The sequence below is a fragment of the Drosophila obscura genome, unplaced genomic scaffold (assembly GCF_018151105.1).
Source record: "Drosophila obscura isolate BZ-5 IFL unplaced genomic scaffold, ASM1815110v1 contig_31, whole genome shotgun sequence".
Classification (NCBI taxonomy): Eukaryota; Metazoa; Arthropoda; class Insecta; order Diptera; family Drosophilidae; genus Drosophila; species Drosophila obscura.
The window spans coordinates 802,628-830,141 of NW_024542819.1; the positions used below are offsets into that span (position 1 = coordinate 802,628).

The 27,514-nt window shown below is 42.2% G+C and overlaps 1 protein-coding gene across 2 annotated transcripts in view; it reads left to right on the top strand.

Moving 5' to 3' along the window:
- Positions 1-27,261, top strand: part of LOC111079594 (hemicentin-1) — a 96,435-nt gene extending 69,174 nt beyond the window's left edge. Inside the window, exons 5-7 of one of the 2 annotated variants that reach the window (XM_022374828.2) lie at positions 1,994-2,121; positions 21,520-21,688; positions 27,121-27,261. In XM_022374828.2, the coding sequence (XP_022230520.1) occupies positions 1,994-2,121; positions 21,520-21,688; positions 27,121-27,221 (398 nt within the window). In that variant the 3' untranslated portion in view covers positions 27,222-27,261. Of the gene's footprint in view, positions 1-1,993; positions 2,122-21,519; positions 21,689-27,120 lie in introns of those variants that run through there. The other variant, XM_022374829.2, reaches the window with a different exon arrangement.
- Positions 27,262-27,514: the final 253 nt, after the last annotated feature.

Sequence of the window (27,514 nt, forward strand, 5' to 3'; positions counted from 1 at the left end):
TTGGGAGATGTCTTCTCTGCCTTGGAGCCGGCTTCGGATCTTGAGCGCCGCCTTGTATTGAGCCTTAGCCTTCATCCCCTCCCTAGAACGCTTCGGCCCTTCCCTACGCAGGGAGCTGGAACCTGGTTCAGGCGAGCGGAGAAGGCTATCTTCCTCCGTCTTGCTGACCGAGAGCACGCTCTCCAGGTCCGAGTCTGTCTCGACTAAGGCACCTGTGCGGCTCAGCTTGGAGTGAGTCCGTTTTGTGGCAGTAGCATTGCAACTGACATGACCTGCTCCCGCCATATCAGAGGTGTGACCGCTGGCGACACGCAGAGAGGATTGCTCCTCCCCGTGCCCGCCGGTGGTAGCAGTCACGCTTTCCACCGACGTTTGGGTTGACATCCCAACCCGTGTTTGACCTTCTGTCCGCTCCATATTAGGCCCGAAGGTCCATACGTGGTTGATGTTTTTCGGGGGGACCACCCCCTAGCGTTTTATGCCTACCCGCCAGGCACCTCCAGCCATGGCCGTGGTTCAGTTCCCCCGATTTTTGGTCGGGAGGACCTGGACCCGGCCTTGGCTAGACACTGCATTACCCCGGACAGGGCAAGCGACAGTGCATCACCCGATCCGGGATAATGCAGTGCCCATTGCCCGGCCGGCACCCTCGGGGCGGGTTCAGCTGGAGGATTTTCGCCGGCCTATTTATAGTATAGATATTGTTCCAAAATATAATCGCAAAAATTTACGAAAAACGGGGGCATTGTGGTATGTCTAAATTTTGTATGAGCTAAAATGAAACAAACATTTTTATTATAAAATAACAATATTCGACCGCCAGATAGATTCTGCACGTAAATTCTTGATAAATCGCGGTCCATCGAGTGTATGTCTCATGGTACATATGGTTTATGACAATATTACAGTAGCCAATCCCGCACAAAATCCATTTTTTTTGCTGATACAATATTTTTTGGTCGACACTAACGAGGATCGTTCTGCAGCGAGGACGTACACTACCGAATTCGCAATACCAGTTTATCACAGTGGCAATAGGTCAAAAGTTGAGATAAGCTTGTAGAATTATTCTTGTCTTGAAAATCCTCATTGAAAATCGTAGAAAATTATGACACTGAAATTTTGATGTTTCTTTTGCATTTCATTTTCAATTACACTAGTCAACAATAGAATTAGGCTGTGGTCCAAAATAACTTTTTCTTATAGATTTCGGGGTTCACAAATTTTTAACGAATTATGGTTTTTTTTTTTTATGGTGTAGTTTTTTTTTAAAGAATTTTTTAAAATCTGCTCTAGGCGTTTTTAAAGTCAAAATATCGAAAAAAATACCGCAAAAATTGATGAATTTTGAATTTGAAAGCTTAATATCTTTCAGGCGTTAAGCTGCAGATACAAAGAGTCTGGGTCAGATTTAAATCTGCATTTGTCAGCTTTTCAGAACTGCAAAGTTGTATGCAACCAGATATAAGATACTTAATTTATGTGAAAAATAGAAGCACTTACTCTAAAAAAAAATAACAGATTTTAAAAATTCTTTAAAAAAAGAAATGACACCATAAAAAAAATAAAGTGATACAAAAATTTGTAAATCCCAAAATCTATCAGAAACGTCATTTTGGTTCACAGCCTAAATAAAAAGTTCAATTTTGTCGAGTAGTGTTAGCGATACGGTACAAGAAAAGTTCTAAGCATAACTTGGCCAAAAAAGGAAAACGATTAAAAAAGGGTTGATAAGACTCACATTTCATATCCAAATATACAATTCACACACAGCTGAGAATCCCAAACACCTTTTTTTTTGTAAAATCCATTTTAAATTTAGCATATATGCTAAAGGGAGGGATATATCCCTTTCTTTACGGGGTATTCTCAGATCAACTGTATTCATTAATTTTTTTAATAAAGTGTACGGTGTAGTATTGTATTTGTTGTTTGTGCATGTAACCATTCGTCATTTATTTTTTGAATTGTTTAAACTTTTACTGTATTATAGAACCTATAACATCTATTCCTGGAGGCCCTGAATTGTATATTGACTTAGGATCAACGGTGAATTTAACTTGTGTCGTAAAGCATCTACCCGATCCACCACTTACAGTACATTGGACCCACAATAATCAGGTAATTATATAACAAAAATCTATCAGCGGTCTTTTACATAACAGTAAGTACTACATTCAATTTAGTGGGTCGTTTAAACAATATGTGATACAAATATCTGCAGTAATCTGATCTGCCGCTATCGGCTGTCTGTTCCATTGAAGAGTTATAAAGATTTATCTGTCCCATCTGATAGCTTGTAAGTTTTGTGTTGTAAAAGCTAACACAGAACCATCGGCATCGCTACATTCTACTTCTATAAAAAAAGGAAGAGATACATAGTTCCTTGTTTAGCTACCTAGTCGGCGCCTCAATATCCTTCCATGTTCCTGGGTCCGGGGCCCATTTTGGGAAGAGATCGCACTACCCTAGTTAATTTGAAAAAATTGTGGGAGTTTTTTAACTGAGACAAAGGGATAACATGCAACCCAAGCTCTAAAGTTTTTGATCGACTGGTTTTAAGAGTCTATGGATATGTCGAGCTTTCTACCGAGTATACGGCTAATGTATTTCGCCAAAGACTTAGAAGTTCATTCACTTCTACTTTCGACTACTCCACCTTAAGCGTAGTCTTGTCGGACTGAGCTTCCTGAATTCTCGAGTCCTTTAGACCAGCCAACCTATTTCTTAGGATCCAGGTCTCTGGAATGTAGGCTTTGTCAACACCACCCTAGGTTAGATGGAGCAGGAGTGCAGCACTTGGCTTTATTGGTTTATACACAGGATTTGACTCGCATCAGAGGTGATTGTAAGCTTAGGATCTATAGGGTCCGCCTTTGAGTCAAAGCACCTCTTTGCAATCTTCCATGCCCTCACTTCTCTCGCATATATGCTATATTGTAAAGCATCGTTGCTTTTGAGCCATCACGGGATCTTACTTTCCCACTATTCTCTACCTCTACTCGTCTCTCATTTGCGCGCCCAAATGGGATATATTCCTCGTCTCTATTATCTTGGATCTATCCCCGGCTGCCTTTTATCCGATGCTTTGCATTTTTTATTCTCTCTGGCTTTTAAGATGGTTTCGAAATGTCCATTTGTTAGGCTGTTGCTTGACAAAAACTTTTTCGATTTAAGGATCTTAAAATCACAGTAATTGTTACGACGTATAGAAGGGGCTGAGCCGAAAAGAGGTGGCTGTTTGGTCTCCCAGCCGAGCATTATTTAGTATTTTTAGTCAGTGGTGCAGCTTTAAAGTAATTCCTGTTATTTGTTCGTTATTTGCACTGTCCACTGTACCTAAGTGTAATCGAAATGCATCTACACCCGCCTCCTCACTGTAATAACCGTTTCAACCGTTCTTTTGTCTCTTCGTCTCGCGGCTTTCTCCTTTACTTTTCTATCATTCTCGCTCTGTCGCTCTTTCGTTCTATCGATCATTTTAGCTCTCTAGTTCTCTCGATCACTCTCTTGTTCTCTATTTCGTAGCATCGCGTAGGGCACGGGCAATTCGGTCCGTCTGCCCTAACATGCCTTCGTCATGATCTGGTCCAGCACTTGCATGCCTTTGCAATCCCTCGCACTTTTCTTTCGTCGCATATATAACGAGAAGGAACGTGTGAGTCGTTTCTGGGGACACGACTCTACTTATACCCGTACTCAGTCAGTATATACATACATTTTTGAGCTTATGATTTTTTAGAATTTTAGAAAAAAAAAAAAAATTTTACATTTTACATTTTTTTGCTACATATGCTATCTACATCTACATATAAAATGTCTATTATACATCTAACATGTAGATTGTACATGTTCCATTCATATTCTACATCTCCTCCGCTAGGGGATGCTCGCGCACTGAACGCGGCAGAGTGTGCGAGCGAGAAGGAAAATGAGTTGTGTTGTCGTTTGATGGAGGAGGGGGAGGGGAAGCAACTGAAAATTAATTTCTTCATTCTGGCTATAATTATGATCCGATCTGATTCAGATTCGGCAATCTGGTAGATATGGGCATTCTCTACGATACTGCGTTTTTAGTTTAATCGTTTCTTTAAAATTGTGCCTGCCACAGATTTTCGTCCTTTGTGGGGGCGGAAGGAGGCGGGGCGAAATTTTGAAATACACTTGTAGCAGTGTGATATCACATGAGTCTGGAAACCAAATTTGGTTGCCCTAGCTCTTATAGTCTCTGAGATCTAGGCGCTCATCGAGACAGACAGACAGACAGACGGACAGACGGACAGACAGACATGGCTATATCGACTCGGCTATTGATGCTGATCAAGAATATATATACTTTATGGGGTCGGAAACGTTTCCTTCTCTGCGTTACACACATCCACTTTTACCACAAATCTAATATACCCCTTAACTCTTTTTTGAGTACGGGTATAAAAACGAATCGCGGTTTATATATGCATCTAGCTTTCTTCTTTCTTTCGCCTTCGCAATCGCTCTCTTCATCTATCTTTCTCTCACTTATATTAGGGCATGGGCAATTCTGTCCGCCTGCTCTTAGGAGAGTCTTCACGTAGCACTCGCACCTAACACATCGTCGCCTAATCGACCAGGCATAATAACAATAAATAATCATATTTGTATATTAATCTGTTCGTGACGTTTCATTTAAATCAAGGTGATACATTTGGTATCCTCCTCTAAACAGTGACAAAAGTACTTTTTTCAGTAAGCGCTTTGGATAATTTGAAGATACGCATTTGATTGAGAGAATAGAGAGAGAGAGAGATAGAAAGAGAATTTTCAAAACGAAAACTTTTAGAAAATCGCATTATTAGTTTAGGAGATATCAGCATTCACTGTTGACCACATCTTTCAGGTCGACTAAAAAGTAAAATATGACACTTACGATTATTGTTTTGGTATATACTTTTAGGTGTATTTATTGATACAATTGTTCAATACAGAAAATGAAGTGTTAAAAAAGACTCCTCAAGAAATTTTGATTTTTCAAACCCAAAAAGTGCTGCTTCAGGTATAAGAACAAAAACAAAAGCCCAACTGATGAGATACAACATAAAATGTAATTATACCCGTACTCAAAAAAGATTTAAGGAGCACATCAGATTTGTGGTAAAAGTGGATGTGTGCAACGCAGAGAAGGACACGTTTCCGACCCCATAAAGTATATATATTCTTGATCAGCATCAATAGCCGAGTCGATAGAGCCATGTATGTCTGTCCGTCTGTCTGTCTGTCCGTCTTGTTGAGCGCCTGGATCTCAGAGACTATAAGAGGGTAACCAAATTTTGTTTCCAGACTCATGTGATATCAGACTGCTACAAGTGTATTTAAAAATTTCGCCCCGCCCCCTTCCGCCCACACAAAGGACGAAAATCTGTGGCAGGCACAATCCCAAAGATACGATAAAGCTAAAAACCCAGTATCGTAGAGAATACCCATATCTGATCGGATCATAATTATAGCCAAAATGAAGAAATTAATTTTCTGTTGCTTCCTCCGCATCCCCCTGCCAGAGACATGTACCTCATTCTCTTTCTCGCTCGCACACTCAGCCGCGTGTGCGCGAGCGCCCTCTAGCGAGATGTAGAATCTAAATGGTACATGTATAATCTACATGTTAGATGTATAATGTACATAGTAGATGTAGATTTAGATAGGAGATGTAGCAAAAAAATGTAAAATGTAAATTTTTTTTTTTAATTTTAAAATTCTAAAAAATCATAAGTTCAAAAATGTATATACTGACTGAGTACGGGTATAAGTAGAGTCGCGTCCCTAGAAGCGACTCACACGTTCCTTCTCGTTTTTTGTTTGTAAAATCAAATTAAGGTTATTAATAGATATAAAATTATTATCTAATGTAAAATGGTTTTATTGCCAAAAAAAATAATTATAATTTTACATTGGAAAATATGCACTGGCCACAATGTTAATCTTTGACTATTTATTGTTATGCTTCTAGACATTGTAGCACCATGTTCTCTTGCACACTAAATTTTAAAACATTTTTCTTTTTCACTGTGCGACTGGTTTATAAATACTTAAAAATACTATAGGCCGTTATTAAAAAATGCCCTGGGCGACGATATAGTCAACGCTTTGAAACTACACTCTGTTATGCAATAACATGCTGGCATTCTTGCTTGTATATTCCACCTTCCTCGGATATCTTAATATACATAACCTGTCCGCTTTAAAAACAGTTTCTTCCTCGCTATCAGATAAAGACCATATGATAGTTCTTGGTGATTTCAATTTGCCAGGTACTGTTTGGTCTTCGGTAAACGAGTCTAATAACCTTGTACCCATGTCATGACATGACTTTATCGACGGCTTGCTAGACCTATCCCTGTCTCAAGTCAACCATGTGAAAAATTCCTTGGGTCGATTGCTTGATCTGTGCTTTGTCTCGGATCCGACCATAGCGTTGTTAACCCGAGCCCTTCCGCTCAGTATACCTGAAGACTCCTACCATCCTACATTCGAAGTGTCAGTCGATATTGGCCCTACTGTATTGGATCGAATGGGTATGCTATCTGAACGTGTCCGCTGCTTTCGTAAAGCCGAGTTTACGAAGCTTAATAACCTTATTAGGGATTTTGATTGGTCCGCTCTGTACTTGTGCACTGACGTTATGAAAGGCACAAACATTTTTTACAATGTACTTGACACATTTTTTGATTATTATGTCCCACTTTCTTGCCCGGTTAGATCTGGAAAGCCTCCTTGGTTTACCAAAGAGTTATCCAGTCTAAAAAATTTAAAATCAAGACTTTATAAAAAATTTCGAGAAGTTGGTTCTCCCTCTTCTCTTTCTCACTATGTAATAGCTCGGTCAAATTTCTCCGTTCTTAACGCTCAATGCTATAAAAACTACCCATCTCGATGCAGGATACGATTTTCACAGGACCCTAAACAGTTTTACAGCTTCGTAAATAGTAAGCGTAGAACGTCCGCACATCCATCCTCGTTATCTTTTCTCAATATGTCAGCAAACAATGATCAGGCAATTGCCGATCTTTTTGCCAAATTTTTCCAAACAACCTATTCTCATGAAAGCTACTCTGGTCAGCCGTATCCATACAGTTTACCAAGGTCGAATGGCATCTTCAGCCCCTTGTTAAATGAAAGCTCACTGCTTCATGATCTTCGACTAGTTAAGCCGGTGTTTTCACCAGGTCCCGACGGAGTTCCCGGCTGTGTACTTAGGTACTGTGCCGACGCTCTGTGTGGACCCTTGCTTAAACTATTCACCCTATCCATTAACTCTTCATGCTTCCCCCCCATCTGGAAGGAATCTTTTATTATTCCGCTCCATAAGAAAGGTAGCAAGTCTGATGCAAATAATTATAGAGGTATATCTAAGTTATCCGCTGTTCCTAAAATGTTTGAAAAAAAGATTAACTCCGCACTTGCAACATCTCTGCAAATCACTTATATCTCCGTCCCAGCACGGATTTTTAAGGCGACGATCAACAACCACAAATTTATTAGAGTTTACCTCTTTTATCATTAAAGGCTTTCAAGGTAACTTGCAGACGGATGTCATTTACACTGATTTTAGTAAAGCATTCGATTCTGTAAACCATTCCCTTTTAGCACAAAAACTTGACCTTTTAGGGTTTCCGCCTAATCTTTTGAGATGGATTTCTAGCTACCTTCGTTCTAGGTCTCAAAGAGTCCTCTTCAAAAACTCCTTCTCTTCACCTGTTAAGGTTACTTCTGGAGTACCACAGGGCAGCCATCTAGGCCCCCACTATTCACACTCTTTATTAATGATCTGCCTTCAGTATTAACAAACTCTCGAGTACTCATGTATGCGGATGATGTTAAACTTTGTGTCCAGTATAAGGACATTTCATTTCACTCTCGCTTGCAATCCGATCTCAATAACTTTCAATCATGGTGTTGTGCAAATATGTTACACCTAAATGCCTCGAAATGCAAAGTAATGATATTTCATCGCTCCAGCCCCCTTTTGGCTCCTTATAGCCTCTGCGGTGGTTCTCTTGAGAGAATTACCTTGGTTGATGATCTTGGTGTTAAATTAGACCCAAAGTTAAAGTTTTCTGAACACATTTCTACCATGGTAAATAAGGCCATGGGTGTGCTTGGGTTTATAAAGAGGTGGTCAAAGGAATTCGACGACCCCTATATAACGAAGACTCTCTACATCTCGCATGTTCGTCCGATTTTAGAGTACGGCTCTTGTGTATGGTGCCCCCAGTACAAAGTACACCAGGACCGTATAGAATCAGTCCAGAAAAACTTTTTACTTTCTGCTCTGCGTGGCCTTAACTGGGATGCCGGTGTGAGACTGCCATCTTATCCTCGTAGATTGCTTTTAATTAACCTTCCAACCTTAGTTAGTCGTAGAAAAAAGCTTGGTGTGATTTTTATGCACAACCTGATCAAGGGTGACGTAGATAGCCCTGACTTGTTGAGCCGCATAAACTTTACGATTCCTATTAGATCTACTAGAAACTTCATTCCTTTGTTCCTTCCGCTTTGTAGATCGAATTATTCCTTGCACGAACCATTTAGGGTACTTTGCTCGGACTTCAATTCCCTCTACCACATAATATCAACTACTAATTCCCTTCCTCTTCTTAAATCACTAATACTAACATACCTTTCCCGTAATTAGCTATATTTCTTAGCTATCTTGCATGTTTAGCTCTTTGAGTTGTATTTAGCTCTAATTTTCCTCGAATTTTAGTCTAACACCTATCTTTCCTGCATGCTCGCGATCGGTTCGGTAACACGCGTCGCGCGTCATGCGGCAGCGCCCCTCGGTCGGTTGGGCGGGAGGAGGGCTGCGTTTCTGCCTGGGTTCCGCGCGTAAAAGGCTTCGGCTTGGGCCACTTGATGGTGCAGTCATTGCATATCAACGTCCAGACAAAAAAAATTCCGGAAATTCAAGAGATATGAAATGTAGTATGACATGGTATGAGCTGCTCATCAGAACCATTTACCTATCAGCGCTAAAATGTGCGCATTATATGTTAGAGATTTGCGGGTTTTGTAGGTGCGCTTCGACCTGGAGTATTACAAGTACGAGAGTGCCATGGGAATAACGTCCTCCTTCTATGCAATTGCCTAGGTTTGTCTGAGCAGATCTACCAAATCTATGACGAGACACTTCTTTTCCGTGTCTGGGAGACAGATTGCCCTCTAGCAATAGAATGCACCAAATTTATATGCTGAATAAAAAACCTTGACGGCAACTCAAACTTTGAAAACCAAAATTTATATTTTTGAGACTTGGTAGATCGTATAATATGTATATTTTTGTTTAAAAGGACTTTTTTTTACGTATATATTATATTTTTTAAGCAGGGGCGGCAGAAAACATAGAAGAGGCCACACTGCGCAAATGCCGATTGCTCATCATATTTTTTTGAATATGTAAGCGTTAAGTACGTGTGTATTACCGTTTATTTGTTGAAACTGGAGTATATTTTTATTTAAACAACGTTTTCACAAATGCTTCTATCAGGAACCAGATCTTGCACGCGCGGAGAACAAATGTATTTTTGTTGTGTAATTTTGTCTCTTGAATTCCAGGAGCGCGAGAACAGTAGATCACCGTTTGCTGCAGAACTAGATAGGCGGTAATCGACGCAGAGCTAGTTGGACAGGGTCCATTTACCCCTTTGGTTCTACAGGGATACTTTCAGAAGGAGCTGGTCAACCAAATCTCATGTTTACATACATATGTACATAAATTAATTAAATCTTCCCGGCACTGATATGACCGAGGCTTTAGCCAGCAGCAGTAAAAGACCGACTTTAAGTTTTATATTTTACTAGCGGACCCGGTGAACGTTGTCTCGCCCCATTTTAACGCCTTCAGATAAAATCCAGATTGATAATAAAAAATAATAGTTCAAATACAATGGCTCTGCCGAATGAGTTAAAACGGGCAATTTTACCTTTCCACCAGCGCAGCATATGCCGGGGTTTCCGATTGAAACTTTAATGCATTGCAATTCGGGCAGCGCGAACCTGGGCAATATTATTCTATTCTATTCATTTACTTATGCACGTTCCTCTTGCGTTAGATTAATATAGACATTCCGATTACTTATTTCACGACGTGTACGTTGTTCAAGGTTTGATCGCCTAATAGCAGGCTTATTATAACTCAATTGATGAATAATAACCCGATTTTATAACTCATCTTCAACTATGACAACTGCCGTTTCGCCTACTTCCACAAAAGAAACAAATATAAAATCACTTTTTTCGCGATCGAAGGTTCGTTTTTGCAAACACCTGAACAAAATTTGAGCCAAATCGGATCGGCCGTTTTAACAATCAATTTTTTTCGTGATCGATGGTTTTTTATGTAAAAACATTTTTTTTTGGCAAACACGAACAACTGAATACAAATTTTAACCAAAGCTGCCCCTCCGTTCTCACGTGATACAACATACATATATATCTCTCCATTTTTATATATATAGAGAAATCTCACAGTTGGGTGTGGTGTTCCACCTCGTGTCTGATCCCGTTCTTTCTCGGCTCATCTTCTGCGAGATGATGTCTCGTAGTGGCCTCCGTATGTCGCTGACTGCGTCCGCCATTGGCTTGGCCGATCCAGTTCTGGCACATTCGTCCGCACTCTAGTTGCCCGCTTTGTCGGTATGACCCGGAACCCACGTGAGTGTGATTGAGTGCGCGCTGATCTGGCTTAGCACGTTAACCGTATCACGGTTGCAGGATACCAAGGCTTTGATGGCAGCCTGACTGCCGACGCAGATTGCTATGTTCTTCGGAGGTATCTCCAAGGTGTATACCAACTTAGCCGCTTGCCATACTGCATATATCTCCGCCTGGAATACACAGCACCAGTCTGGTAGTCTTAGGTATATGTTGGTTTCTAATTTCTCAGAGAAGATTCCAGCTGCTGTCCCTTCTGCCGTATTTGACCCGTCGGTGAAAATGGAGAGCTCGTTCTGCCCCAGGGCCGTGTTACTCTTCCATTTCTCCCTGTCCGGTATGTGTCCTTTAAAGTTTCTTTTCCATGAGAACTCTGTAACACAGTAGTCACTCCCCCCGGCCGTTCCACTTTCCTCCTCATGGAGTATAGTGGCGTGACCATTACGCAATGGCTTGAAGAACTGCGCGGCTAGTAGCCTAGCCGCACTTATCTCAGCATTGCACTTAAGATGGAGGTCTATCGGTTCCAGGCCTAGTATGGTGTCCAGAGCTGCCTGTGGGCTGGATCTTATTAGCGCTGTATACATCCAGTGGATGATGCGCGGCTATAAGCCCCATGTTCGTCCAAAAGTCTTCCTACAGGTGTAGAAAGCTGCCTGTTCGGAGCAGCAGCCGATAATAGTTCTTCTTAATATCATATAGTCATACATCATCTCTTATACTGCTTATACTTGTCGCTCTCTCAGTACGCTCCCGTACACACGCACATATGCTAGTACTGCTTATAGTGCATTGCTTCGCCCTGTTCTCGGTTCAGTCCAAAGATTCGTCGAACGCATCGCATCGAGTCGTAGTTCACGGCCACGGCCTCAAACCATTTGTAACCCGTCGTGAAAATAAAACCCATTTGTAAACTTAACCAACGGAGTAAATTATTGTAAATGTGGAGTCAGAGTTGCCGAAAAAGCTCGGCAGCTTCCAACATTTTGGTGACCCCGACGTGATTGCCGTGGACTTACAGTGCGTTGAAAGTGTTTAAACCATTCAATCAATCCAAATTTGAAGGTTTAACGTGACATTTGTGAAAAAGTAGCGAACCAAAAGTCGTTGTGACCGACCTTAGCAGTTCTAGCGGCCCGCTATTCGTTTTCGTATTCTCTTTCACCGTCTGCTTCAGCCTGCGCAACGCACTGTCGAGACTGGCTGCATAGAGTTCTAAGCGTGGTCCGTTAGTTTTCTTCGCCTCCTCTTTGGTCGTTTGCTTCAGCCAGCTCTTGTGAGAGGCTGCAGTAATAACTCTCTGAAATTCGAACTCGAAAGCAGAGTACATCTCTCTTTGCATAATTGTTGGTTTTCCGTCGTCGCTTCGTTGCTTTTACCGGTGCATACCTATCGCATATATAAGTGCCAAAAAAGTGAACGCAAAAGGTGTTTGAACTCGTTTTGAACTCGTTTGAACTCGCGCGTTGCGTAATAATATTTAATTGTGATCGACTAGCACCCTCCGCGTCAACCGTTTTCTATAACCAAAACCATGGGCAAGAAAAAGAATAGCAGAAAGAGTGGATCGTTTGCTATGGACAATGAAAGTGATTCTGTGACATTTGGCGCTGCGCCATCGGGCGAAAGTTTTAGTGCGAATGCAGCCAGCACCCAAGTCCCTGTTCCGGTATCTCGTATTTCCTTCATGAGACTGAAGGCTAGAGCTATTTTCGATCGGCTAGAGTCCATACGCACAGAGATAGATAGTGAAAAGTTGCGTCAAATGGATGAATACGACTTGCGAGGGCTGTTGGAATCATTGACGGAGCTTAAGTCAAATTTTGTTGTGGCACACACCAGTTTGGAGGATTTGGATTTCGAGTCAATGTCCAGTGAAATTCCTGCCAAATTCGACTCGTCGATATTGTCGTTGAGGACCATTCTTCAGCGCGAGCTTGGAAGTCGCTCGAGCAATAAGCATTGTTCCACATTCAACGCCAACTCTAGTGAATCGCAGTCAATCGTCATAATGTCTAATCGATCTCGGTTACCTCATCTGGAGCTGCCCAAATTCAGTGGAATTTATACGGAGTGGGCCAATTTCTTCTCAATGTTCACCGCGATTATTGACAAGGAGGCTGAGCTGAGCCCTATCGAAAAGCTGCAGCATCTACGTTCCTGCTTGAGTGGCGCAGCCCTGAATACCATCAGCTCGTTGGAAATAAATGAAGCTAATTATATCATAGCATTAGACATTCTGAAGCGACGCTTTGATAATAAACGTTTTATTTTGCAGGCACACATCAGAGGGATATTTGGGTTGGAGAAGGCTGACGCATCGGTGGGCAGATTGAGGGAATTGACCGACAGAGTTACATCGCATATTCGTGCTATGGAGTCGCTTGCAAGCAAGGAAGAAGTGGCGGATTGCATTATCGTGCAGACTGTTCTTCAGAAGCTGGACAAAGCCTCTCAAAATAGATGGGAGGAGTCTTCGTCGAATCAAGAGCTGCCATCTTGGGAGAAACTGTCTGGATTCTTGGAAAAAAGATGTCGCACGCTTGAAAATGTGGATCAAGGACAAGGACAAGGACAAGATGGTCAGGTTGGCAAGTCCGGAAAAAACGTGAGTACGCATCAAAGAAAGACATTTGTAGCATCGAACGCTCCAGTTTCTTGTGAACTGTGCGAGAGTACTCATCACATGATTGCCAATTGTCAACGGTTTGCAATTCTATCGCCGAATGATCGTCGCCTGGAAGCCAAGAGGCTCTTGCTATGCCTAAATTGCCTACGAAAAGGCCATCAATTGAGAGATTGTAGATCAGGTCCCTGCCGCACTTGCCGATCGAAGCACCACACGCTTTTGCATTTCATTCGTCCAACAGAGGCTGCCCAATCTGTTCCTCCAATTGAAGCCTCACCAGCACAACCAAGTCGTAACGCCATGGTTGCAGTATCGCCCTCCTTGCCTCAAGCCTTTATGTCCCACAGTCCATCTGATGCTGTGCTTTTAGCCACTGCCGTCGTTCTTGTAAAAAACAGCGTTGGAACTTTCGTACCCTGTCGCGCATTTTTGGATTCGGGATCGCAATTGCATTTCATAACTAGTCGTCTAGCTAATCAGCTAAAACTTCGAACCACCAAATCGCTTAGCGCTGTCTCTGGCATAGGAGATGCTAGCTTCCCAACAGAAGGTATCTCGGTGGATCTCGTTCTGAAATCGCGGATTTCAGAGTTCACCACTAGCATCACTGCCGTCGTTGCCCAGAAGATCACGGACCATCAACCTAGCATCACAGTTAGCACTGCTAGTTGGCCTATACCGTCGAATATCCAGCTTGCTGACCCTTCGTTCCATAAGCCACAGCGGATTGACCTGCTCATCGGAGCCGGACTTTTCTTCGAGTTGCTGTGTGTGGGGCAAATTCAGCTGGCGCCTGGACTACCGTTGCTGCAGAAGACACATCTAGGATGGATTCTTTCTGGTGGCGGGCACTCGGCCCTCAATAACTCGTCGTTCATCGCAACCCAATCTTCCGATGACATCAATCACAGCACTCGGCTCGATGAGTTGGTTCGTCAATTTTGGGAAGTGGAGCACATCTTTGAGCCAATCGTTAGGGCAACAAAGGAGGAGCTGCACTGCGAGGACCACTTTGTCAAACATCACACTCGATTACCCTCAGGAGAATATTCTGTTAGCTTGCCCATGAAGCGAAGTCTGGAGTCCTTGGGCGATTCCTACTTGCAAGCAAAGCGGCGGTTGGAAAATTTGGAGCGCAAATTCGTGCGTAATCCAGTTTTATATTCGAAATATTCGGCATTTATGAAGGAGTACCTGTCCCTTGATCATATGTCTCTGGTTCCAAATGAAGATAGACACAAGTGCAGATATTTCTTGCCGCATCATTGCGTCATTAAAGAGGATAGCTCCACGACAAAGCTGAGAGTCGTATTCGACGGCTCTGCAGTTACCACATCTGGTCTCTCGTTGAATGATCTGCTTATGTCAGGTCCCACCATTCAATCCAAGCTGTTTCACACTCTCCTTCGATTTCGTACATTTTCCATTGCTCTTACAGGCGATATCGGTAAGATGTATAGGTGCGTGCGTGTCTCAATGCCCGACACCATGCTCCAATGCATCTTGTGGAGGGACTCTGTTGACGACGATATAAAGATCTTCAAGCTAAACACCGTCACCTATGGGACTAAGCCTGCATCGTTTTTAGCTATTCGAGCTATGCATCAGCTGGCCATGGATGAGTCGTCTTCGTATCCATTGGGTTCGGAAACCATTCTACAGGACTTCTACGTAGACGATATGATTTCTGGAGGAAATTCAGTCGAGGAAGTGCTGGATATTATGCGTCAAACCACGGAGCTTCTTGCTTGTGGCAATTTTCAGTTAAGGAAATGGTGTTCAAACTCTCCTGATGTTCTTCGTGAAGTCCCTGAGGCAGAAAGGGAAAGTTTTCTGAAGCTCGACGATGTGACCAAGGCGCTTGGACTCATCTGGGAACCCCAGAGGGACAAGTTCCTGTTTACTTTTGCACCTCAAATCGGTGTTGGCAAGCACACTAAGCGTTCGGTGTTGTCAACCATTGCACGGTGCTATGATCCTATGGGATTGATTGGACCCACATTGACCAGAGCGAAAATCATCATGCAGCGCATGTGGAGAGACAAGCTGCATTGGGATGAAAGTCTTCCTCAGCCACTGGAATCGGCTTTGACTGAGTTTTGCAAGGACTTCGCTACTGTGGGTAACGCTACATTTCCGCGTTATATACTTCAACCTAAGGCAAGGTTTGAGTTGCATGCCTTTTGTGATGCCAGCCTCCAGGCCTATGGGGCTTGTATCTACGCTCGTTCGTTTAGGGATACCGCCGATGAGGTACATTTGCTTTGCTCGAAGGCTAGAGTTGCACCATTGAAAACCCTCACGGTGCCTAAGCTTGAGCTATGTGCAGCGTTCCTGTTAGCCAATTTACTTCGCGAAATTAGGAAAATCGATACCTTCGACTGCCCGATCCATTGCTGGTCGGATTCAACTGTGGTACTGTCTTGCGAGAGGAACCATCCAAATTCAACGTGTTTGTGTCTAACAAGATTTCCGCAATACAGCAACTTACGAGGGGCATGGATTGGCGCTATGTACCAACTGAAATGAACCCGGCTGACATTCTTTCAAAGGGAGCAGCGCCTCAGGAGCTCTTGCAGTCTAGGTTTTGGATGAATGGACCTTCTTTCTTGCAAGGCGAAAGAAGTAACTGGCCTGAACGTTGTTCGCCCGAACTCAGTCTTCCGGAAATTAGGCATCGAGTATTGCTGTCGTCTGAGCGTGTCGACATCTCGCTTTCGTTTAAGCACATTAACTCATTCGGAGTCATGATGCGCATTTTCGGATATGTTCATAAGTTCGTCAGCAAGAAAAGGTCACTTGATCTCTCGTCTGAAGACCTTCGCAAAGGATCGCACTTGTTGTTTCGCATCGTTCAACGCGCCCACCTTCATCCCGAGTACCGTGCTCTGCGGAAGGGGAACTGTGTGGAGTCCTCCAGCAGCATTATATCTCTCTCGCCTTTCATAGATGACGTTGGTTTGATTCGTGTTGGTGGTCGCTTGCGGCACTCAACTCTTGGCTTCGATGCACGCCACCCAATAATTTTGCCCAGGGATCATCCATTGACGTTCGCCATCATCATGCACTTTCATCGGAAGCATCACCATGCTGGGCCGCAGTCTCTACTGGGATCTATTCGCTTGCAGTTCTGGCCCATCGGCGGCATGAAAACTGTTGCTCGAGCGTTGCGGAAATGCATCATCTGCTGCAGGTCCAGACCTCGTCTTGTGGAACACATAATGGCTGACCTACCGAAGGATCGAGTGCAGGATTCGCCTGCATTCAGCGTCACTGGAATCGATTACTGTGGTCCCCTCTATTACAAGCCAGATGGCCGCACTCGAACGCCTACAAAATGCTACATCAGCGTCTTCATCTGTTTTGCAACAAAGGCCGTTTGGTTGGAATTAGTGAAGGACCTCACAACTGCTGGATTTTTGAGTGCCCTCAAACGCTTCGTTGCCACGCGCGGCATACCCCGATGCATTTGGTCGGACAATGCCACCAATTTTGTGGGCGCAAGGAACGAGTTGGAGGACCTTCGGCGGCTGTTTATGAGCGAGAAGCATCGTGATGCAGTTCATAATCATTGCATCAACAATGGCTTCAATTGGAAGTTTATCCCGCCTCGCTCACCCCACTTCAGGGGCTTGTGGGAGGCAGCAGTGAAGATGGCCAAGCAGCATTTATATCGCTTCCTGGGATCGTCACTCTTTGGTTTTGACGAGCTGCGGACATTGGTCTGCCAAATCCAGGCTGTAATAAATTCTCGTCCTCTTCTCGCAATTTCAGAAAACCCTGAAGATCTTGGCGTCCTTACACCAGGACATTTTCTAATTGGTCGTCCGCTGATGGAGTTTCCCGAGCCAGATGTTACAAATCTGAACTTTAACAGACTAGATTGCTGGCAAAGAGTCGCCTGTGCTCAGCAGATCTTTTGGAAGCGTTGGAGTGAGGAGTATTTGACTCTGCTACAACAACGTGCCAAATGGCGCACACCGCAGCCATCGATCCAAGTCAACGACATCGTCTGTATAAAGGACGAAAACTTGCCGCCGTTGAAGTGGCCATTAGCACGGGTGATCGACATCATCGCTGGAGCTGATGGCACTGTGCGAGTTGCCGTCCTGAGAACACCGTCTGGAACCACTCGTCGAGCTGTCAACAAGCTGTGCGTCCTACCCGTTGAGGATCCTGTTAAAAGCCCTAGTCTTTCAACGGGGAGGAGTATGTTCGGAGCAGCAGCCGATAATAGTTCTTCTTAATATCATATAGTCATACATCATCTCTTATACTGCTTATACTTGTCGCTCTCTCAGTACGCTCCCGTACACACGCACATATGCTAGTACTGCTTATAGTGCATTGCTTCGCCCTGTTCTCGGTTCAGTCCAAAGATTCGTCGAACGCATCGCATCGAGTCGTAGTTCACGGCCACGGCCTCAAACCATTTGTAACCCGTCGTGAAAATAAAACCCATTTGTAAACTTAACCAACGGAGTAAATTATTGTAAATGTGGAGTCAGAGTTGCCGAAAAAGCTCGGCAGCTTCCAACACTGCCATTGCCTTTTTCTTCCTTTCCTCCGTGTTTCTCTTCCAGAAGAGTTTGGAGTCAAGGATGACACCAAGATACTTGGCTTCGCTTGATAGCTCGAGTGTCGTTCCTCCAATTGCTGGTAGTTTGAATTTCGGTATCTTATATCTTCGTGAGAACAGCACCAGTTCTGTTTTGAGGATTGACCCCCAAACCGTTCTGGCGTGCCCAGCTGTCGGTGGTGCCCAGTGCGGATTCCAGAAGGTCACAGAAGGTCAGACTGATGACTCTGTAGTCCTTTGGGGAGATGTGGTTTATCTTCCCTGCTTTGGGGATGAACACCACTCTCACCTCCCTCCACCCATGGGGGACGTACCCAGTTAGGAGGCATCCTTCGAAAATTTTCTTCAGACATGGTAGTAGGTACAGGCAAGCTACTTGCAAAATGGCTGGTCGAATATCATCCGGTCCCGGTGACTTGTAGGGACTGAATGATTTAATGGCCCAGATAATCTTGTCTCGTATGAGATCCTCGATTTCACCTTGAACCTTGGCTCTCGACCAGTCGGTTCCAGTCGGTGCCTTCTGTACAGAAAGGTGTGGTCTTCCCCCTCTGCTTTCCGGACACCTTTTTCCCCTTTCTCCCTCGCGCGTTCGCAGATGATGACGTTGAGGGTTGTTCCACCTTCGTCTTCGTGCCAGCTGATGCTAACGCTGAAGTCGACGGTTTGGGGTCCTCAGTCACCGCCGCGTGTGCGCTTGGGGGGCTTGGTCTCTGCTGGTAGGAGGGACTCCGTTAAGCAGCTCGTACCTCCATACGTTTGGCTCGTGCTTCTTCCTGAGGCTCCTTTCCCTCGCGGTCAGCGTATCGGGGGTCGTTGGCTTATACCACGAAGGTATTTTGCCGATGCCCACTATCCCGACAGCCGCTTGCGTAGGGTTTCAGCCTCCGTCTTCTTGTCCGTCACAGGTAGACTCGGGTCCGTCAACCTGGATGTTGGGAGCCGTGACTTGTGGCTCCGCCTTCTGCGGCTCCTCGTTGTATCCGAGTCGAGAGAAGGCCGTAGCCAACTCTGCCTCCGACACTGAGGGTCCAGTAAAGACGAAGCTTCCGTCTGTGGTTCCCGGTTCCAGATCCTCTATCGTCACTTTCTGTCTGCGGATCCTTGTGTTGCTTGTGGCATTACACGATTTGGCAGCCAAGCACTCCACTGCCATTTCGGGTTTCCTGCAGTATAGATAAATAAAAGTATGAATTCCTCTGATACCCTGCAGCTAGTGGGGAGTGTTAACTACTCTCCCTCTTCAAGAGTGGCCGCCCTTGACCAAATTCCTTTTCTTCTTGAGTAGGGATCTGAAGTAGACGATACCACCGAGGGCTCCGCACAAGCCTTTCCATAGTCCAATGGTGAGAAAAGGATTCACCTTGCCCACTGTGGTTCGCTCAACCTCCTTGATGTAGTACAGATTGTCCTCACTGAGCTGGAGCAGGAATGGTAGGCTCAGGACCGTGATGTTCATGGCGGGCACCGAAGCGATGCTGGGAACCTGACGTTTGTCAAGATTCCGGAAACGGGAGCTGGAAGCAAAGTCATGGAAGGCGACCAGTTGCATCACAGAGGTTTTAACCAACTTGTCGAAGTCACAACTGTCACAACTGAACGTGGTGAATCTGTTGTTGATGATAACAATCCCATCGTCCACGAGGGTGATGGGTTCCAGGTGGTTGGGTTGAGAGCGCAATGCCTCCAGAATGTAGTCCCAGCGTCCGACTGTGTCGTCAATGCGAGCCTCCAGGGTTTTTTTTTTCAGTGTCGGGATTGTATTCAGACACTGCAAATGTAAGCGGCTGGTGGTCTGTAAATATGCTGATGTCCCTTACCCCATTGAGGCAATGCCTAAGTTTGGCTGGGACCCACACAATGGCTAGCAACTCACTCTCGGTAGTAGCGTAGTTTGCCTTCCTGTCTTTTAATGCTCGGGATATCATTCTAATGGGCTTCCCAATTTCAGAAAGGACTGCTTCTATGCCATAGGTTGAAGCGTCCGTGATCAAATCAAGAGGTTTTTAAAGTCAGGATACATCAATATATCCTCTGATGTAAGGAGGTTCCTGAGCTTCTGGAACGCATGTCGTTGGGCCTCATTAAGGTGCACAGCGATTTTTTGTCCTATATTTGCTTACTGAACCGTTTTCTCCCTTCAGAATGTCTGAAAGGGGCTTCGCTATCGAAGCGAAGTCTTTTATAACGCAAAAACTGAATTCGGCTCGGCGTATTACTGGATAGCCTATTCCTGGATCTGGGTCTGTTTTTGTGCCATTGCTTGTAACAATGATGTATTCGACGGTTTCTTTACGGAATTGCGACTTTTCTTGTGCTACTCTCAAGTTTGCCCTTGCTTTTCAGTAGACATTCGACATGTCTCACATGGACGTCCTTTATTTGAGAAAACACAATTACGTCATCGACGTATAGGTACCATTTTTTGCCGATTTGTTAGCTTAAAACATCATCGATTGCAATTTGGAAAATACTTCCCGCATTTCGAAGACCAAAGGGCAGTCGGCAAACTCACATTTCCCATATACGGTAATGGAGTTTTTTTCCGGTCACGTACCGCCAGAGTTATTTGTCAGTGCACTTGTGGAATTTGATGGCCTCAGTTGAGCTACCGAATCTGACTGTTCCATCTTTCAGGAAAAAGTACCCTCTATCTGCGTTAGCAGTTCAAGGCCAATTATGCCAACGAAGGTTGACAGGGATTTTAGTAAAAAGAATATTTTTGTCTATTTTTTCACTTTTGAGGTTTGGTTAATGAATTTTAGCTCCACCGTTTATCAATAGATTTTAATGAACAATACCTTAAACGACGCCTAATTAATGCGTCTATCTAAAATTTAAAATGCATGCCAAGAAATGTTTGTCTTTCGACTTTTCCCGAGTTTTTAAAGTACAAATTTTTGGAAAAATAACGCAAAAAAATGATGAAATTTAAATTTGAAAGCTTAATATCTTCCAGGCGTTAAGCTGCAGATACAAAGTGTCTGGGTATGATTTATAGTTGCATTGGGCACCTTTTCAGAACTGCACCTTTTCTATGCAACCAGATGTAAGATACTAAAGTTATGTGAAAAATAGAATCACAAACTCTGAAAAAAACCATGAAAAAAATACCAGATTTTAAAAATTCTTTAAAAAAAAATTACACCATAAAAAAAATACTAAGTTCTACAAAAATTTTTAAATCCCTAAATCTATCAGAAAAAGTCATTTTGGTTCACAGCCTAAATAAAAAGTAAAAAATAAAAATAAAAAATATCCAACTTTTTCAGCAAAATAATTTTTTGAATTTTCTTGATTAAAATTTTTTTTAAATTCGGTAGCAACCTCTAAAAAAAAAAACCAAAACATGTAAATTAGTATTAAATTCAAGGTAACAAAACTAGGGGGTGTCCCGTTTGAATTTGAAAAAAAAAATCGTCATGAATCAGTTATTGGCAGTAAAAAACCTGCACAAGTTTTTGCGAACTAGTTAACTAAATATATCAACCTCAGCTGAACTTCTTGATTTTCACTAATCGTTAATTTTTTAACAGTAACTTATATTTGCGATGCAGTTTTTATTTCCCTTAGCATAGAATAATTAAATGTTAATGTCTTTAATAAACCGTTTGTTATTTTCTAGGATATAAACTATGATTCGCCACGAGGAGGAGTCTCAGTAATAACTGAAAAAGGAGACATAACTACATCATATCTTTTGATACAGCGAGCAAAGATTTCCGATTCAGGAAAATATTCATGCTTACCATCAAATGCAAATCCTAAGTCAGTTAATGTTCACATACTTATCGGTAAGCACTTTTTATTTTCTTTATGTAGCTTTGTTTTTTTATCAGCTATAAAAAAAAAAGATTTAACTAGTTAAACGGATATTTATTTATTTATGTATGTATAGCTATGTATGTTCGGGGATTTGCGATTGCTCTTGACGAAGCTGTAAAATTTGTTTAGGGTCCTGAGAAAAACGCATTCTGTAGCGGAATAGGTAACACAACTCGACAAAATCGAAATTTTTCTGATAGATATTTTTTATTAAGAATTATGGTTTTTTTTTTAAATTATTTTTTGAAAACAGGTATTTTTCGCATATTTTTTTCACATAACTTTAGCATCTTACGTCTGGTTGTAACGTTGTTTACTATTTTGAAAAGATATTTAAAGCAGCTAGAAGTTTAGCGCAAGCACCTTGTGATTTCAGCTTACCGTCTGGGAAATATAAAGCATTGAAAAGCATAATGATGATTTTTGTGCTGTATTTTTTATGAAATTTTGAACTTAAAAACTCAGGAAAAGTCGAAAAAAAAATTATATCCTGTGTCCTCTATTTTTTTTGTATCGGTTCATTAATAAGGTGTCTTTGAAGGTGTTGCTCATTTAAATCTACGGAGAAACTTTGGAGCAAAAATTCGTTAACCAAGAATGTTTGTTACTACCATTCGGATTGAGATCTTTACAACCAGACGTAAGATACTAGAGTGATGTGAAAAAAGCCCTGCCTCTGAAAAAAAAATGTAATTAATACAAAATAATCAAAATCCCAAGCATGGTAACACTATGCAAACTCTGCCATCAAAACAAATTTTTGCGATAGAATTGTGGCTTCAAAAGTTTTTGTAAAGTTAATTTGTATACATTTGCTAATGCTGATGTTTTTAATATTTTTTTCATTAATTTTTTTTACTTAATTGTTTTATAGAAAATTGCAATTCTGAGAAGTAATTAAATTCAATTTCATTTTTGAAATTCAATCAGCCAAAAAAATTTGTTACTTAAACATACTTGTTGTAAATTATTAAGCTTACACATACATGTTGTAAAATATTAAGCATTTATTGTAAAATGCACAAGTTATTCTACATTTTCCGAGCTCAAAGTCTATCAGATAAAGGTATTTTCTTTCCTGAAAACTCTTGTGCAAAATTACTTGACCTGTGTACTAATTTTCGTGAACTCATCTGTTGCATCCAGCAAGCAAACAATAGAGGTTCGTAACAAGAAATCTCTCTCATTCAGGCAGGCTACGGTTTTCACTTTCCCTTTGTGTTCAACTTTCCATCCAAGAGTCATACTTTTCGTTTTCAGGCACTCTGGAATCCGCAAAAGTTTGATTTATTTACTCCTTACTGTTAAGCGCCAAATTTACTGCTTTTATATCAACACATTAGTGTCAGCACATATGTATAAAAAGGGTTCTGTTATGTTTAACATCGATGTTGTGTTTTCATGTTTTTGTCGTCTATGAAAGAAAAACCTATAGAGAGAAGAGATCAAGCTCAAATGGTTACATTTTTAGATGAATACAGATGGTATAATGCCATTTAAAGCTGTAGCCCAAAAATATTTGTGCGTCCCAGCAACATCCTACGGGGTAACGACATATCTCCGGGCGACATATTTCCTGCCATTACCTTTTCTAGCAGGAGATATGTCGCTAAATTCTGGGCGGAGATATGATGCCAAACTCTGCGAGAAGGTATGTATGTCGTTTCAAAATCTCAGTGCGGAGATATGTCGTTAGGGCCTGCTAGGAGATATGTCGCCCTGAGATATGTCGCTATGCCCATCCTACGAGTCAGAGAGGATGTTCAGCAAGGGTGGGCAAATTATTTCCGATCGTCGTAGCCGCCTTAAGCAGGAAGTGATGGAGCAATTATTATTTCTCAACAAGAATCAAGACTTATTTTAAGATATAATCTGGTAAATGTACTTTTTTTTATATATATATTTTTGTGGATGGATTTCGGAACTCTTGATCTCAAATGAAATAAAACTGTTATTATGTATAATTTTAATCATATTAATCATATTTTAATCATACTGCCAAACCAACGATTTGCTAGTATGGACAACAACTAGTACAATGCCCTCGCTCCAAACTGTGTCTTCGACCACAACAACCACAACAACCACAACAACAACCACTGCAATTGCTCAGTGCCCGATAATGTCGACCCACTGCGACAACCCCACCTCTCCCAACCAATAAGTTCGAAAAACGCTAACGGAGCGTTAATTCAGACTGGGCTCGATCGCTATGTGCAAATCAAAAGAAAATTGAGCCCACAAACTGCGAAGAACAACAATGCAGCTAAAATAACTATAATAACCGAGAACACTGTGCCACATAAGGCACTAGCGAACAAAAGATTTGCCATACTAAGTGTCCCAAATGAAAATGAGATCGCCCAAACACCCAAGGCCAACAAATTAAGACCGCCACCTATTTATGGAGGAGGACCCATCTGCCAAAAAATGTAGCAACTGTGGGGGAAACCATACTGCCAACTATAGAGGTTGTCCTGTCTATAAAGAATTGAAAAATCGCCTAAACCAACAAATAACTGCAGCTCGAAACCCGGTCGTCCGACAAAACTTACTTATTGAGTCAATGCTGGTAACTATAACAAACACAATGGTAGCAATACAACAAACGATGCTAGAGCTTATGCGCAACCAAAATCTCCTCCTTGAGCTCCTAATCAAACAGAAATCTGTTTAAATGGCCTGTCTAAATATATGTTTCTGGAATGCAAATGGCATTTCGCAGCACAAATGCGAGCTCTTACAGTTCCCCGCTCAACACGACATTGACGCCATGCTCATATCAGACTCACCTAACAAATAAAAACTATTTTCACCTCGATGGCTATAACTTCTATGCGACAAAACATCCCGATGGTAAGGCACATGGAGGTACTGGCGTTCTGATCAAGAATCGCATTAGGCATTATCCATTGCCTTCATTTGCTACACCTTATCTACAGGCAACAGCAATTCATATTGAAATTCAGAGCGGCTACCTAAACCTAGCCGCAGTATACTGACCACCACGCTTCTGCATTTCCGAAACAGAATTTGTAACATTCTTCGACCTACTAGGTGACCAATTTATAGCAGCTGGTGACTACAATGCAAAGCACACCCATTGGGGATCTAGACTTACCAACCCGAAAGGAAGACAACTATAATATAATAATATAATTATTATATTATTATTAATTATATAATTATAATAATATAATATAATAATAACGCTATAATAACCCCACGAAACAAGCTAGACTTTGTCTCTCCGGGCAAGCCCACATATTGGCCCACAGATCCAAACAAGCAACCCGACTTGATTGATTTTGCAGTTACAGATCACTTAACAGATCTATCATCGGATCACTCGCCCATTCTACTTCACTTTTACGACCATCCACAGCTTTCGGAACGCCCACACTTTCTAACTTCTAGCAAAACAGATTGGCTCAAATACAGGAAGTACATAAGCTCTCATATTGATAGCTGCCCAAACATTAATTGTAAAGATGACATTGATAGGTCAGTCGAAGCATTGGTTTCCTTAATGTCACTGGCGGCAAAACACTCAACACCAATATTAGCATCTAATAAACTTTCCAACAGCAGTCGTATTTCTAGGCACATTGAAGTGCTGCTACGCGAGCACACAGATCACCTGCCTCGAAAGAGCGGCTAAAAATAGCCAACCACCTACTACGCAGAGCCCTAGAAGATGAAAAAAACCGAGCTCAAATATCCTATATGGATTAACTCTCCCCAACTAGCAAACGATTCCCACTGTGGAAAGCAAAATCATCCAATTGAAGCTGGTGTACCGCAAGGCAGCGTGCTTGGACCGACACTGTATATCATATTCACAGCACATCTACCGACAAACAGCCTAACAACAACTTCGACATTTGCTGATGATACTGCCATATTAAGTCGCTCCAAGTGCCTAAGAAGGGCCACGGAACACTTATCATCTCATCTCGTGGCCTTAGAAAAATGGCTAGCAGACTGGCGGATACATGCAAATGAGCAAAAGTGCAAGCACGTTAAACAGACAAACTTGCCCTCCATTATGTCTGAAAATATCAACATTCCACAAACCACCGAAGTAACACACCTTGGTGTTAATATGGATAGAAGGCTTACTTGGCGTAAACACATCGAAGCGAAGAGAAATCTACTTAAATTGAATGCTAGTAATCTACATTGGCTAATAAACACCCGTTCACCACTAAAACTGGAGTACAAAGTACTTTTGTACAATGCAGTTCTCAAACCCATCTGGACATACGGCTCCGAGCTATGGGGAAATGCTTGCGTTAGTAATTTAGAAATAATCCAGAGAGCTCAATCGAAGATACTAAGAACTATCACTGGGGCGCCATGGTACATACGGAATGAAAATATCCATAAAGACTTAAATGTAGGATCAGTTAAAGATGAAATTGCCAAAGTGAAAGCAAAGTACCAGGCCAAGCTTCAAGCCCATCCTAATAGACTTGCGCAGTCTTTAACTTGGCACACTAGCCATACACGACTCCGGCAAAAAGACCTCTCCACCCAGCAATAATACTTAGCTAGGGACGTACCCTAAGTAATTAAGTGTATTTAATTAAATAAATATATTAGGCTAAGATTTGTATACTTGTCGTAAGTCTATAATAGGGAAGATTCGATAAATAAAATCCCGTAATAATTGTTTGTCTTCTACATGAATAACAGTGACGCTACCTCGCACTAAAAACGGCCAAAAATGGGCTGTCGCAGCTCTAATTCCCATACAAAATCCGAATTTTTACTTTTTTTTATAAACTTGCATTTTTGAAAGCTCTGGAAAATTCTCTATCGGATTCGTATATTGGATTTATCCAAAGCATTCAATAAATTCATTGACTTTTGACACCTCTTTGCGGCTGAGGCCCACTGTGCGGCGTAGCAAGTTTGAGGGAAATGTTTCTTGGGGCCTCCAGAATCGCATTTTATACCACTGCCAAGTTGTTCACAGTTATACCTCCTGCCAGGTTTCATTACTGCATATCAATGTGATACAGACGCAGACCAAGCGGCCACCCATTGTGGGTCAGACGCTGCTTGAATTTGGTTTGGTCGGCGACACTTCTGGGGCGTCCATCGGCGGCCGAAGATTTCCTTCCGGCTTTGCAGGTTAACCCACACCCCTACTCGGTCGCCAGTACGTAGTACGACAGCTGTTCGCACGAATTCACTACTTGCTGTTGCCCTGATCAATTTTTTCAGATCCAATTTTAAGATTGGACTAAAAATATTTTCACATTTTCTAAATTTTATAAAATTTGTTATTACAACTAATTAGATAATCTAAAGTTATATTTGAAGCTTCGGCCACCGATGTAAACTTTTAAATAAAATATACAGCTTATGCTCTATTTTCTTTCTTTTCATATAGGTGATCATCCTGCTGCCGTGCAAAAAGCCCATAGTTTAGTTCCCAATAGTTGTAAAATGTTAGTTTTAATAATTTTTGCATTCTTAACACTTAGCACTTAAGTATGAACAATTGTATCGTTTTGTAAATAATAAACATCTTGCCACATAAAAAAAACTTGTTTCATTTCGTTACGGATTTTTGAAATTTTTTAATGTAATTTGCTCGAGACTACAACCTTATCTCGGCTGAGACAACCTTGGCCTGGATGGGTAGATATGTTCTACAATTATTCCTGCAGTGAAAAGATAGAGACAAAAAGGTACTGACCCGGCTGTAGAGTTGACAAAATCCTTTATATTATTTCTAACAAATTTGGGGTAATCATATACCCGACAACGGAAGGCTTCAGCAT